Source organism: Biomphalaria glabrata, chromosome 6 (genome assembly GCF_947242115.1).
Source record: "Biomphalaria glabrata chromosome 6, xgBioGlab47.1, whole genome shotgun sequence".
In the NCBI taxonomy this organism is placed as follows: domain Eukaryota; kingdom Metazoa; phylum Mollusca; class Gastropoda; family Planorbidae; genus Biomphalaria; species Biomphalaria glabrata.
Window position 1 is genome coordinate 26156301 of NC_074716.1, and position 16302 is coordinate 26172602.

Sequence of the window (16302 nt, forward strand, 5' to 3'; positions counted from 1 at the left end):
TCTGTTCAGACATTGTACAGTTTGGAAGTCTCGGATCTATTCAGACATTCTACAGTTTGGAAGTCTCGGATCTATTCAGACATTCTACAGTTTGGAAGTCTCGGATCTATTCAGACATTGTACAGTTTGGAAGTCTCGGATCTATTCAGACATTGTACAGTTTGGAAGCCTCGGATCTATTCAGACATTGTACAGTTTGGAAGTCTCGGATCTATTCAGACATTGTACAGTTTGGAAGCCTCGGATCAATTCAGACATTGTACAGTTTGGAAGTCTCGGATCTATTCAGACATTGTACAGTTTGGAAGTCTCGGATCTATTCAGACATTGTACAGTTTGGAAGTCTCGGATCTATTCAGACATTGTACAGTTTGGAAGTCTCGGATCTGTTCAGACATTGTACAGTTTGGAAGTCTCGGATCTATTCAGACATTCTACAGTTTGGAAGTCTCGGATCTATTCAGACATTCTACAGTTTGGAAGTCTCGGATCTATTCAGACATTGTACAGTTTGGAAGTCTCGGATCTATTCAGACATTGTACAGTTTGGAAGCCTCGGATCTATTCAGACATTGTACAGTTTGGAAGTCTCGGATCTATTCAGACATTGTACAGTTTGGAAGCCTCGGATCAATTCAGACATTGTACAGTTTGGAAGTCTCGGATCTATTCAGACATTGTACAGTTTGGAAGTCTCGGATCTATTCAGACATTGTACAGTTTGGAAGTCTCGGATCTATTCAGACATTGTACAGTTTGGAAGTCTCGGATCTATTCAGACATTGTACAGTTTGGAAGACGTATTTCCGATGATCTTAGACGACTTCTGGCATTTTGTTATTTGATCCCAAGGTGGTCGCGACCCACAGGATGAGAATTGCCGTATTAGCGTGTATGAAGATTCTAATTAATTTAAAATACCTGCCCGGATTTCATGTTTTCCTCTGATCTGTCTTTTTGACACATTTTTACTTCTTTATGTCTTCTCTTCTACAGTTTCTTTCTATTTTATTTCTCTGTTCATTTGATTCTTCCTCTTATTCTCTTCTTCTCTAAATCTTTCTAACGTTTTCTTACTCTGTTTCTTTCATTCTCTTTCTTAATCTTGAAAATCTCTCAATCTCTCTCTTTCTCATAATCTCATTTTTTTTAAACTTACTCTCACATATTCTCTCCATCTCTTTATCTCTCTTCTTTTTTTTTATCTCACTGTCTCTCTCTCGCTCATTCTCTCTCTCTCTCTTTTTCTCACGCTTACGTTATCACTCTGATGAATCCCCGTGTGGAATATTTTAATAATTTATTACTTCGGTCTTATTATTTATACATTTTTTTTCATGTTTCCAGGTGACAAAAATCTGATCAACATCTATGATAAAATTTTCCCAGAGAAACAGGAAAAAGGCAAACGTCCACAATCTGACCAATGTGGTAAGTAGTAATAATGGCGTTGCAGAGGCGTCCTTGGCAGTATTCTGAGCGAGTGTCATACACAATGTCTTCTACTATGTTTAATATACAGCCATAGGTATAAATGATTGAAGGCTTCAACACTAATGAGTAACAAGTCTATGTTTAGAATAGGTGGCAAGGGCCTGGCATATTTGCAGGATGGCTTCAAACAAGTGTTTCCTATTGCTAGGCCTTTCAGGCGAGGGATCTTAGACCGGTCCCCCCTGTTCGCCGTTCCTAAAGGCAGCCTCTGAGCATAGTATGTATTAGTATATTTTAAACATACCTGTTAAAAAGGGATTTAACTGTCATCTTCTTATCTTGTAAACTACAGACGTGACTGTGAAAACGATGATGATAACGTCCTACACGTGTTCCTAAGTCAATCTAGTCATACGTGTCTATCAATTACTTAACTTTGGCAAGTCATTAGTTTTCCTGGCTGACTCATGCAACCCATACCATCTTCTAGCCCCATAGGTCGCAAGGTCTGAAAGGGTTTTGAATACTTGTGAAAATGTGAAAGCCATAATCAAACCAAGGCCGCAGAACGTGGTACCACTGAACCATTGTTTTAATTTCATTGATAGGAGTTATTCTTTTTACCTCTAAATGCCATAAAACCATTTCAGTTTGATCCGAGATTGTGTGTTGGAGAAATAACAAACTTTTGCCTGACAAACAGATAGACAGACAGATAGACAGACAAACAGATAGACAGACAAGACGAAAAGACAAGCTTAGTAATAAAAATATTTTCATTTGCACATTGGTTATTCTAAAAAAAATACATGACTAATTTAAACTAATTGATACAACTACTCTTAATAGAAGCTTTGTTTGAAAATGAAGGATGTTTTTTTTTTGTATTTTGCTTGTTTACAAAACTTATAGTAACTCTGTCTGTCTGTCTGTCTGTCTGGTTTAAAGTTTGTTCACGCTATTTCTACAACAACCATTCTTGAATCAAGTTAAAATTTCACACAATTATTTCTTTTACCTGAAATCAGATAAACGAAAAAAAGAATTAACCAACTAGTTACTATTGGTAATTAATTATTTTTGGTATCTCGAACAAGGGAAAGAAATCTTACTTGGCTGAAGTGGTGGTCGCCGCTTGAAGTAAGTTTTAAATAATAGAAAATGATACAATCTTCTATTTTCATAACCACCTCAATAACAGAGTGCTTAGTATGTCGGCTTGAGTCGTGAGTTCGAATTTAGGTGGCTCCATTTTTTTTTAAAGCGATTACAGTAAAATTTACTCAGATATCCTCCCCCTCCCCCCCATTTCATTTTCCTAACTGGTTCAGACAAGTAATAGGATCAAACCGTATCGAGAAAGCTAAAAGTATGAAATAGCGCTAAACAAAAACATCTTATAAAAAATCTGGTCTAGAGTATAGAGTCTAGATCTAGTACAAATGTAATGACATTACTAATTCTAACTAATTAACACCATTACACTTCCTATGTACTTTGTGTGTGTGTGTGTGTGTTTATTTTTAAATTAGTATGTATATTTTTCTTGTTTTCAAATTGGGCTCACAATGTAAGCCTGCATCACGCATCACATCATTCATCTGATGCGCCAACCCATTTGTCTATACTTTAAACAACAAATAAGTAGCTAGAAAAATCAATTAAATAAACAAGGTTCTAGGAAACATTTGTATCTTTAACCCTAACCCTAACCCTATCTCTAACGAAGATTTCAAAGGAGCAAATCGTTATTTCTTGCATTAATGACTTGGATAATTCTTCAGTACGTGACATAGACTAGACGATAGGTCAATCAGTCCGGCTAGATATATCAGATTGATAATTCTTCAGTACGTGACATAGACTAGACGATAGGTCAATCAGTCCGGCTAGATATATCAGATTGATAATTCTTCAGTACGTGACATGGACTAGACGCTAGGTCAATCAGTCCGGCTAGATATATCAGATTGATAATTCTTCAGTACGTGACAGACTAGCCGCTAGGTCAATCAGTCCGGCTAGATATATCAGATTGATAATTCTTCAGTACGTGACATGGACTAGCCGCTAGGTCAATCAGTCCGGCTAGATATATCAGATTGATAACTGTATTTACTGAAGTTAAGAAATGAGTACGACGATCGCGTGCAGTGCGAATCATAAAATTTTTGGATTTAAATATTGAAGAATCAGGAAATGCTGAGTTGGAGAATAACTTAAAATATAATTTCCCACCCATAGACCTATATATATATATATTTATCTAGACTGGACATGGAGATCCCTTAATACTAAAAAATATGTGAAAATTGTTTTTAAAAGTTGAAACATGGCTTTGTTTTGTAAAGTAGTTATAAGAAGTAAAGTTGTTGTTTTCAACCCTAACCTAAGTAACATATCATTTAAGCTTTATATCTAGATCTATAAGAGTACTCTCGTCTCATAGTTATTAATTAGCAATTTTTAGATACATAATCTAGAAAGATCTAGGCAATCAATCTATTTAAATGTACATAAGATGATTAAAATCAATAGTTATGAATTATTTCAATCTAGGGTTTTTGAAACATTATCTCAATGGAAACTAACAGAAAATATGATTTTGTTTCATATATTTGCGTGAATAAATAGTTCTGTGATTAATAGCCCATTCTAAAGAAAATCCGAGAAATGATTTTGCATTATTTCTAAACTTTAAAAACTAAAGATTATTACTTTTCTAAGACAGAAAAGATTGATTTGGTCAACTTCCCTTAGAGCTTGAAAAAGAGTTAGGTACATAAAAATCTATATATATGGGTCTGTGAATCGATCAATGCGGATAATGATTTGTTTCCGATTTCCAGTCTAGATGTAATATATAAGTCTATGTTCCCACCATAATCTTTTCTTAGCCATTTGATGATGTCATCATTTTTTGTGTACAGCCTGTGTTCTCTCTCTAATGTTCTCTCTAATGTTCTCTCTCTCTGATGTTCTCTCTCTAATGTTCTCTCTCTAATGTTCTCTCTCTAATGTTCTCTCTACTTCTTTATGGTTTCTAATAGCAGCACTACTTCTGTTTGCCCTAAGACTAAAAGCTGCACACAATGTCACCTCATGTGATAGCTGTTGTTTGTTTCTAGACTAAAAGCTGCACACAATGTCACCTCATGTGATGGCTGTTGTTTGTTTCTAGACTAAAAGCTGCACACAGTGTCACCTCATGTGATGGCTGTTGTTTGTTTCTAGACTAAAAGCTGCACACAGTGTCACCTCATGTGATGGCTGTTGTTTGTTTCTAGACTAAAAGCTGCACACAATGTCACCTCATGTGATGGCTGTAGTTTGTTTCTAGACTAAAAGCTGCACACAATGTCACCTCATGTGATGGCTGTAGTTTGTTTCTAGACTAAAAGCTGCTTACAATGTCACCTCATGTGATGGCCGTAGTTTGTTTCTAGACTAAAAGCTGCTTACAATGTCACCTCATGTGATGACTGTAGTTTGTTTCTAGACTAAAAGCTGCACACAATGTCACCTCATGTGATGGCTGTAGTTTGTTTCTAGACTAAAAGCTGCTTACAATGTCACCTCATGTGATGACTGTAGTTTGTTTCTAGACTAAAAGCTGCTTACAATGTCACCTCATGTGATGGCTGTAGTTTGTTTCTAGACTAAAAGCTGCACACAATGTCACCTCATGTGATAGCTGTTGTTTGTTTCTAGACTAAAAGCTGCTTACAATGTCACCTCATGTGATGGCTGTAGTTTGTTTCTAGACTAAAAGCTGCACACAATGTCACCTCATGTGATGACTGTAGTTTGTTTCTAGACTAAAGGAATTCACTCACATACAAATGTTCCTATTCACCTGGACCAATGTGTCAGTAGTAGCTTGAAAAGCTGCTGCGTTATCCTCTTGTCTAGACAACAATTTTATAAAGGTCTGTGACGTCAATATTATTGCCTACCTCTCCCAGACCGCACAGCAAACAAGCTGATAGTATTGCTTACTAGGTGTCACGATCATCAATGGTGTTGATGTCACAATCTAAGATGGTGCTACTATCACGATCAGACTTGAACTATATTGCACCATCAATGATCGTGATTGCCGAGGATCTTGAAATGATCTTTCGATAAGATGATCGTATAGAAGTAGACAGATCTATGTTGATAATACGATCATACAGAATGTTGCCAATTGATAAGAGGATCATCTAGGTCTAGGAGTTACTACTTGACAGATATGATCTAAGTACGTTCTAAATTCAATGAAGAAACTTCTTTTCGTCCAAAAGCAATTACTTTAATTAATAACTTGAAAACACTATTCACAAATAGTTACAATGGTTAAATGTACTTGAATTGAATCTACACTATAATATATCTGAGTCTTGATACAAATAAGATATATAATCTCAATTTCACGTTACATACAAGTTAGATGTTAATACTACAACTTCCGAGACAAGACTGGCCGGGAGCTACACGCTTCATCCGGGCTTCAGCTCGTAATCACGTGATCAACAACTTACCCCTCCCAGACCAACCAATCATTGCAGTCTAATGTACAACAATTAACTTTCGGAACCAATGGAGTTCATTTAATTACATGCTTGGTTTTTTTCCCAGCTATGTCAAGCTATGTCGGCAAACAGCCCGAAACTGTTACCATATATGGTCATAGTGTACGTGACACTAGGAAACATTCTTAAGACGAGATACTGTCAGTCCGTAGACTTCTTTGGATTACAAGATTACATGGAAGAAACAGACACGATTCTTTCCTCATCAAATGTTTTAATATGGAGAGAGAGGGAAAGAGAGGGAGGGTGGGAAAGAGGGAGGGGGAGGGAGAGAGTAGGAGGGAAGGATAGACAAAAGACAATGCAAAAAACAATGCAAAAGACTGTACAAAAGACAATATAATTATTGACATCATTATTCTCATATTGTGTGTTGCCATGCTGACGACTTGGATTGTAATTAGGTGCTAACCTTTTTACTGGTTGTGAATCGCGTGATCTGATAGTTGCAGTAGTGTTGTTCGTTATTATTGTTATAATTATAATTTATAATTTATATTACCAATTTCATTATTATTACTTTTCATTTATATTCAACTTAATTTTGTGTATTATAAGTTATCACCCATAACTTTAACTGCCTTTGTAACACTGTGCTTTGTGGCAATACAAATACCATTGTCCAATTTTTAACATTAAAATGTTCCATTGGTTCTGTGATAAGACCCTGGAGACACTGTTGTAGAAAGATCAATAAGACAGATTCCCCTCTCGTCTGGAGGAGGTCAGTCTTAGTTTCAGGGATTCAATACACTTTCTTTTTTAAAGTACGCTAAATCTGGATAATTCGATTTTTTCCTGTTCTAAATATGAACATTTTGAAAATTTTGAAAATTCTTGGCTTTAGAAAAAAATATTTTTTTTTTAAATTCCAAAATGTCTTCCAATAAAAAGATCTCAAGAAAAGTTTTCTCCCTTTGAAATTCTAAGCCAGAGACTCAACTAGTTATCACAGGGACAAGACGAATGGAAAAAAAAATCCGCTTTCATTCAAACATTGACCGCTTAAAAAAATGTCTAAACCTGGCGTGTGGTCACGTGATGTCTGGATGTTTGCTCTACTTGTTTTGAAGTCCATTCTAAAGAATCTACAGTGTTTAATGAACAGACAATGTTCTCATTTGATTTTGTCAAGACTTTGGGAACTAGTTCTGATGACAGCAGAAATTAGATTTAAGAATTCTATAATGGTTTCCTCTTAAATTCTCGTAATACTTCAGTTCAAGTCGGTTCATTCTCAAAGTAATCTGAATATACTGACCCTAGGACGTGTCATGGCCAGTCACTCTCTATAACTCGCTGGCTTAAAGCAAATGTTCTAATAAGAAATAAAAGCGATAAGGTTTTCTATGAAAATGTACATCTAGATGACTTGATACCACAAGACGTGATCCCATCTGTTTCCGGTGCCTCAATGCACGATAAGAAATGGGAAAGGCGAAAGTGAACATTTTTTCGCCCATGATAGAAATGAGACTTAATGAATCAGGATCTTGTGGAATCTCTCTTGCCTCCACGCCAGTGCAAATGAACAAAGTTCTTAGGCGCCCTAATGGAGGTGCTTCCCTATGAACCGAATATTTTCCTCGTGCGACCGTTTCCACAGAAAAGTCACTTTGAAGTTGAGAAACATAGCCTGGCTTACTGATTGTAGACTTAGAGTGACACTAAACATAGCCTGGATTTACTGATTGTAGACTTAGAGTGACACTAAACATAGCCTAGATTTACTGATTGTAGACTTAGAGTGACACTAAACATAGCCTGGATTTACTGATTGTAGACTTAGAGTGACACTAAACATAGCCTGGATTTACTGATTGTAGACTTAGAGTGACACTAAACATAGCCTGGACTTACTGATTGTAGACTTAGAGTGACACTAAACATAGCCTGGACTTACTGATTGTAGACTTAGAGTGACACTAAACATAGCCTGGATTTACTGATTGTAGACTTAGAGTGACACTAACATACTAGAGTAACAACCTCTTGAATAGAATTCACAAAACACAGCTCTATCTATAGAACATTACCGTATAGAATATTTAATAACACATTTGTAGAAAACAGTAGCAGGAAGAATACTTCAGATATAATGCCTGGAAGTATTTAAATTGAACCCAGAGTGAAAATATCAAAGTACAATGAACAATGGACTCCCTATCTTTCTGTTTCACTCCTTATATAACTTTCAATCTAAGTTTAAATCTAGAACTTAAACAAAACAAAAGAAATTAAAATTTTAGCACTTCTGAACTTTTGATAATTTGCAACTAACTTAAGATTTTCCCTCCTGGGTTTAACTGTAAAAGTGTCACAAAAACACTTCCGTTATTATTAGCGACAGGTACCTCGTCATATTACCTGTTCTGTTCATCTATCTATCTATCTATCTATCTATCTATCTATCTATCTATCTATCTATCTATCTATCTACTATCTATCTATCTATCTATCTATCTGTCTGTCTGTCTGTCTGTCTGTCTATCTATCTATCTATCTATCTATCTATCATCTATCTATCTATCTATCTATCTATCTGTCTGTCTTTCTGTCTTTCTTTCTGTTTGTCTGTCTATGTATGTATGTATGTATGTATTTATGTATGTATGTTTGAATGTATGTATGTATGTATGTATGTATGTATGTATGTATGTATGTATGTATGTATGTATGTCAATATGTATGCATAAATGTTTATGTGTTTAGACCCAAATATAAACGTATGAAGCTAAAAATAAAATGTTGTATTTTAATAAAACACAGAATCTAACCAAATTTAAACTTGACCTTCAGTTATACGTTTTGTTTTTTACTATTTCACTCCACAAATTTCCATGTTCATGTGTTTCCAGAACTCCACCATTCCCCCCTTTTTTTCATATCAATTAATAAAAGCATAAATATAAAAAAATATCAATTTTATTATCCTTTTTTCAAATATTTCTACACGCTAATCAAATATCGTTAAATTTTTATAAAATCATTTTTTAATTATAATCATACAGGATGTAGTAAAAAAAATATTTTGAAAAGCTTTTTCTAGTTTAGATTCTGTCATCTCTCTAGACCCTGACCTAGGAAACTTGAAGGTTCAAAACGTGAGGGTTTAAAATGAAATGGGGATTCAGTTTAGGAACATTCTCGAACTAGTGCGCTGGTTGTCGTACAAAATTACCATACTCAAACTTTGTGGATCATATTTCTGTCAATTTGTTTTTAAAGTGACAGCTTTGACAGAAAGTGACATCCTAATATTTTGGATATAGAAAACTGAAAGATGAAAATCTTATAACTCTACAGATTATTGACACCAGCAATTTGGAATTGATGTATGCGATTTATATCTTAAGACAAATTGCGCATATTTGTATACATTTTTACCAAAAAAAAAAAAAAACACAAAAAAAAACAAGGTTACAAAAACAGTTTGTGTGGAAACAAGCTCAAAATCGGCCCCCGAAGTGGTCCGCCCAGGCAGGTAAAAAGGCAGGTTTCAATATTTTCAGAAAGAACATCAGAATGAAATTCTATCAAAGACAAATGACAGAGAAGAATGGAGATAGAAGGTTGACAGATCACTAGCGGTCCAGCAGACCAAAGGATAGGTGAAAGTGAATGTAAAGTTAGATGTGAACCTGGCCTGACTGATGTCTTATAATTAATATCTAATTAGTCTGAATGTTTTGTAAATGTTCTGTCTCTTATTCAAATCCTACAAAAAAGAAAAAAAAAGAACATTTCTGTTTAAAAAAAAATTACAAATTCCTTTAGCTAAGTGTGCTATGGGCTGGACACAAAACATCAGTTCAAGTAAAAATGTGAAAACCTATAGTTCAAGAGATAGTATGAAAACCTACAGTTCAAGAGATGGTATGAAAACCTACAGTTCAAGAGATAGTATGAAAACCTACAGTTCAAGAGAAAGTATGAAAACCTACAGTTCAAGAGAAAGTATGAAAACCTATAGTTCAAGAGATAGTATGAAAACCTACTTATTAATTATTGTTTTAAATTATGTCCTACTTATACACATACCAAATAGATTTTCTCTCTTAAAAAAAGTACACATTATTTTTAGGTAAATGTAGTAGTTAGTAAAACAGAACTTACATAACGTAGCATTACAAATGTAAAAAAAAAAATTAACGAAAAATCTAAAAACATTTGCATAAATGCGTTAAAAGTATGTTACAAGTGTATCTCCCCTACTAAAGAGCCTCTCTTGTTTGTTACTATTAATAGTGAATAGTTATAAAAGTGGTGTATTTTTATGAAAAAACTGCTTGCATAAGTGATTTAAAAAACTAGATTTTTCGCTTTTAGAAAAGAAAAAAGTAACCGTTGCATCAGAGCTTTGAATGGACTAAAATATTAGGATGTCGAATTTTCATTATCTTTTCTAGTTTACGAGATCTAAACGGGAGGAACAGACGGACGGACGAATGGACAGAAATTTCACACAAAACTGCCGCTAAAAAAACGACCAACTTTTTCTTCTGTCAAAGTCTATTATTATCCTCATTATAAAATCGAGCTCCAGTACACTCAGCACAAGATCTAGTTCTAGAGACCTTTGACCTTTCAGGCTACAAAGTAGCTAGACCAATGCTCTTTTAAATAGCTGAATTAAAATGCAGAATATTCATTCGACTCATTCAGTTTCCCTTGAGATTGAATAAAACTGTTATCTGGTTGAAGTTACAAGAAACAAAGAGATGTAAATAGTGGAATACAATTAGCTGCACTCTATAAATAAACAAATCTGTTTCTGTCATCGCGCAGGTGGGTAGCAGATATCGACAACCACCCGATGTCCTAAAGAGCGGGGGAGGGGGTGAAATAGTCAACCAACTCCACAAAACTTCAACAAAATTGGGTTAAAGGAAACATTTCTCGATGAGTGAAAAAAACATGGCCTGCTGTGCTGATAAAACTACCAAAGGATGGGAGATCTTGGGGGGATCTTTGGGGTATCTGTGACAATGTGAGGGATGTCGTGTTGTTCTCAGTAGCAAGCAAGACTTTCAGTGAAATCCTACTTACCAGAAAGAAAGGATTACGTATATACAGACATATAAACCGCACACGCGTATTCGCAGCACAAATATATATATATATATATATATAAACAAAATCACACAACCCACACCCTTATATACCCCGCATGTGAAGAGTCGATTTATAACCCAACAGCTGCTGCCAACATGCTTCTCTTACTGGAAGAGGACACTGAATATGAGACGAGTTTCAATGGCTTCACTAACTAGAGCGAGTGGTGAGTGGCATTTGTGAGACTGGAGATTGGTTGCGGATATATTGCATGCATTGTAGTCTATACGTTTTGACATGACTTTTGTATACCACGAACAGCTGCCATTTGTTTGTACAAACTTGTAGAACCCGCGGGTTATATGCGCGACAAAACGGTGTTGTAGCTGGGAACAAGACGCAGAGGAAATCCAAAAGAACAAAGTGACGCACTTGACATGATGATACTGAGTGGACTTCAAGGAGCCCGGCAAGCTATTAATAGACTAGCAAGAGGCTGTCAGAGTGACGCGTTAGTATGCCCTAAGTTCTCTGATCAACACAGGGAACGAATGATGAAGATGATGAAGATTTTGTCCTGCGTTATGCATTAGATGTGAACTCTGGACATAATTTCGACAAATGTAACATTTTAAGACGGCTACGGTTTAGATAGGACAATAAATATTCCACTACTAACTTAGTCAACAATGCTTAATGCTAATAATCTCATTGTTATGTATTTACTTTGTTCACACAGAACTGGAACAGAACTACCCAAGGGATGTGTGCCAGTGCTCACAGAAGACAGAGCTATGCTGTCGCTTCAAAAACATGACCATGTTTTCTTTGGCGTCTTATTCCAATGTCACTGCCATGTAAGTTATAAACAGACAAACATAGACAAGACAAATCATAGACAAGACAAACGGTGATGATCTCGGGTTTGAACCCGGGCCGCTTCGATTCCCTGCTTTCCTGCACAAGGTTCGGACTAAGATATAGACTTAGATCCTCCCGCGCCCTTTGGCGCATTGGGTTGCAAGCTGTCTCCACAAGAACTAAAAATATTCATTTCTGCAGGAACATTCAAAACAAAACAAAACAAAACAAATAAGCAGACGACAAATAGAGTTTATAGAATGACTATGTATGAACATTTGGTTCCTTTGAGTTTTGCCGCTTTCAGCACTGACCAGTTCTGGTTCAAGCAAGGAGTAAATATAGAATAGAAATATGTTGCACGTTTTTAGATTATTATAGTCCCTAGTCCAAAACTCCTGCAGGACAGCAGGGCATGGAAGCGGGCAGAATTTGAACCCAAGATCATTTAGAAAGCAGTCCGGAGTGCATGTCACAAGACGCTAGCAGTGTGCTGGCGCCTGCTTGAACTGGTCGTAGTCTAGGGTGATTCTGGAGGCCCGACTGTTGACGCTGGAACTTTGGTGGCTTTAGCCCTGTCGCGATTTTGGTGTTTGTCTATATAATTAAGATATAAAACTAAACACCGGAATATAGTTAGAAACTATAACTTTTAACTGTAACTTTATTTACACACAATATAGAATCTTCCAAATAAAACGTTTACATACAGGTACATCAACTACTAAACTAAGATCTCTAATGACTATGAACGTTAGATTTCACTATAAGTTTCTCGTACAATATTAAGAAGACAAGCAGAAGCGGGAAATACGACCGTCCGCTCTACAAAACCCACGCCAACTGTCCGTTCGTTTCCAGAGCAAAAAACCTCCCACGTGGACTACACCGCAACAAAGTGGTTACGTCCCCTTGCATCATCAGTGACGCATAACCTCCGTGGTTACGTCTACATGCATCATCGGTATCTGACCAGTGATGACGTAGGCCGCGCCAACTGCCCCTTTCTCCAAATTTCCCAGATCACCCCGCCCTCGTTGTAGCCTAGGTACTCTGGTCCCGTGACAACAAAATAAACATTAAAGCACAAAAAAAAATACTTATTTCCCCTTCCAATAATAAAACAAATCTAATTAAAATATATTAAAACATAAATAATGACATAAGATCTAAAATATAAATAACAGTAAACAAACTTAAAACTTTCCACAATAACTAAGGCCATGGTAGTGGACTGCGGTTGTTCTGCTACACACACACACAAACGGTTGTGGGCTCACAGCGGTTTGTGACAGTGCATACCACAGGACTATTCGGCCATCCATGATATAGTTAGCATTCAATAAACTAATCTTAGCATACAAAAAAAAAGATATGTTTTCATTTCTTGACATATAAAAATGTCTGAAATAATTCGGCAACAAAAAAAAAAATAATAAAAAATATAAACGAAAAAAAAACAAAAAAAAAAAAAACGACAACCACAAAACACACACACACACACCCACACACAAAAACAGCAATGCCATTTAGCACGAGGTCTTGTTTAACTTAGGTGCATTCTGCATCTGACCGCCACGGCTTCAACAAAAGGGTTCTTATAAATGTTAGCCTTTTTACAATAGCGATTCTATAAAAATAAACATAGGAACAATTTGATTAGTTCTAATTTAATACAAATCTTATTATTTGATTTCATGTGGCGATGCTTTATTTTTAGTTAATTAACTTATCAAGTTTTAGATGTTTTACAATTATTTTATTAATAAAATTAAAATTATCCTCCTAGCTCATTCAATCATCAAACAATATTCTCATATCATCTTTTATATTCTGAAACGGACCTCTAGTCTTTTTTTTTCTGTTTTTAGCGGCCCTCGAAAGTGGAAAAGACGCTATTAGTTTTGTGTGGCCTGTCTGTCCGACTGTCCGTCCGTCCGTCCGTCCCAGTTAGATCTCAGAAACTAGAAGAGAAAATGAAAATCGGACATCATGATATTTTAGATCATTCAAAGTTCTGATGCAACAGATCCTTTTTTCTTTTCTGAAAGGGATACACCATTTTTACATCTATTTACTATTACTAGTAACAAACATTAAAGGCTTTTAAAAAAGGGAGATACAGGTCTATTAATTTTGTAACACATATATGAAAATGTTTTTTGATTTTTGGTCAAAAAATATTTTTTTTACAATTGTATTGCTACGTTCTGTAAGTTATGACATAGGGGCCTATTAAATACTACATTTACAAAGAGAAAAAATCTATTTAATATGCAAATAAGTTGGAAATAACCTAACAAACCAATTAATTAGTAGTTTTTCATATTATCGCGTGAACTGCATAGTGTACCCTTAACATGAACACAAAACTAGAGGAATTAAATGTTTTTGTTTTTTTTACGGAAATGTTTTTTTCCTGAGGCTTTGAATAAGAGACTGACCCTTTACAAAACAATTAGATACTCATTATAAGACAGCCGTTAGGCCAGGTTCACATCTAACTTCACATTCACTTTTACCTATCCCTTGGTCTTCTGGACCTTTGGAGCACCACACAGGATCTGTCAACCTTCTTCTCCATTCTTCTGTCATTTGCCTTTGTTAGAATTTTATTATGATATTCTTCTGACAATATTGAAACCTGCCTTTTTTCTTGCCTGGTTGGACCACTTCGGGGGCCGATTTTGAGCTTGTGTTTCCACACAAACTGTCTTTGTAACCTTGTTACATTTAAGGTTTAACTCGAGCTAAGTTTAATTTGTTGAGTGCTTAAAGGCAACTCTGAAACTTTCTTTGTGCTATAGAGCTAAATAAGAGAATAAACCTGGGACCACGCGAAATCTCAGTGATAGGCCAACACAGGAACACAGGAACACACCAGACAGACTAGAAGAATAAGAATACGAAGTATGATCATTATTTATACTTACCAAATTATTATTAGCTTAAAAAATGTATCCCTTTTAGACCTTGCGATCTACTGGGGCATCTATTAGCCGACGGTTAAAGAGGCCTCTTCGATGGTGCCATGTAGCCAGCACAACGACCAATTGTCTTTACTTCCCCACACATGTCAGGGGCAAATTACAGTGGGGTGGACTCATGGGCATCCCAAGAATCCCGAAATTATTTAGTGTGAAGGTTTAAAAGTTTAAGTTATATTTTAAAAAATAAATATTCTTCATAAGACAAAACACATTTTATTTTGTTATCTGTTTTTAGTCTTCACAAGAAATATAAAACTGTTGCCATGGTTTCAAGCATTCTTAAACACTGTTTTAAAGATTTGAAACAAAATAGGTTCTTTTATTGAATTACGCAATGAATTGTACACTAGGCTGCTTATTGAGAAAATAAACAAAATATTTTAAATAAACCCATGAATCTGGTTGTTGCACAAATATAAATCTGTAAAAGAATAATTGTTTCGTCTTGTTCGTCGTGTTATCATTCGGGGGATGAAGTGACCAGGGGATGAAGTGACCAGGGGATGAAGTGACCGGGGATGAAGTGACCGGGGATGAAATGACCGGGAACCACACTTTATACAATAGCCGCCATTGTTTCCCTTTCACGAGACAATATATATATGCACAATAAATACACCAAAACGATATAGCTTACTCTCTCTTGCTATATATTTTTCTCTGACACTCTGTAACTCATTCTCACCCATTATCTCTTTTTCTCTCTCTCACTCTCTTTCTCTGACAGAGACACATACACTGGCACACGAATATTGATGCACATATAACTTGCTAATTACAAAAAACGTAATAATCATTTTGTTCTCTTGAATCTCTCTTCATTTCTCTTATTTCATTTTGTTATTTTCTTTTCCCAGTGATCTAACAGGAAACAGGATAACGGAAATGTCAGCAGTACCGCTGCATCTGATGCCTAGGTTACAGAAACTGTGAGTTGAAGACTGTCATTGCCTTTTAAAAATCATTAATTTAAATAGGGCCTGATTTAAGTTTATGAAGGCCCGGGACAGGATTTTTTTGAAAATGTTAATAAAAGTGTCACGTCTTTACAATACTACTGATCTCTAAAAGTAGGCCATATTTTAGAAGAAAGAAACAAATTGCTTGTAAATTCAATCTCATTTTAAATTTCTTTTTTTTTTTTTAATAATATGCATATTTTAGTAAACAAAAATTATTTCAGAAATTTTTGAGGGTAAGGTATGTTGACACACTGTTGTTAAGTCTGGGCTACTTTCCAATAATACAAGCACGATAGACTTCTTAACCACGACAGTGTTGCTAACAGTAAGATTTAAAGTATTGTAGGTAAAAATGCGAATATCTTCAATACAGAGGCATCTTTCTTTTGGAGTCCCCGGGGCAATAGCCTCGACAGCCCTCCCTTT

The 16302-nt window shown here is 35.6% G+C and overlaps 1 protein-coding gene across 6 annotated transcripts in view; it reads left to right on the forward strand.

Moving 5' to 3' along the window:
* Nucleotides 1–16302, forward strand: part of LOC106079137 (relaxin receptor 1-like) — a 327070-nt gene that overhangs the window by 283679 nt on the left and 27089 nt on the right. For 5 of the 6 annotated variants that reach the window (XM_056032402.1, XM_056032401.1, XM_056032400.1 and 2 more), the window contains 3 exons: nucleotides 1348–1431; nucleotides 11803–11920; nucleotides 15772–15843. In XM_056032402.1, coding sequence (XP_055888377.1) covers nucleotides 1348–1431; nucleotides 11803–11920; nucleotides 15772–15843 — 274 coding nt within the window. Of the gene's footprint in view, nucleotides 1–719; nucleotides 893–1347; nucleotides 1432–11802; nucleotides 11921–15771; nucleotides 15844–16302 lie in introns of those variants that run through there. The other variant, XM_056032405.1, reaches the window with a different exon arrangement.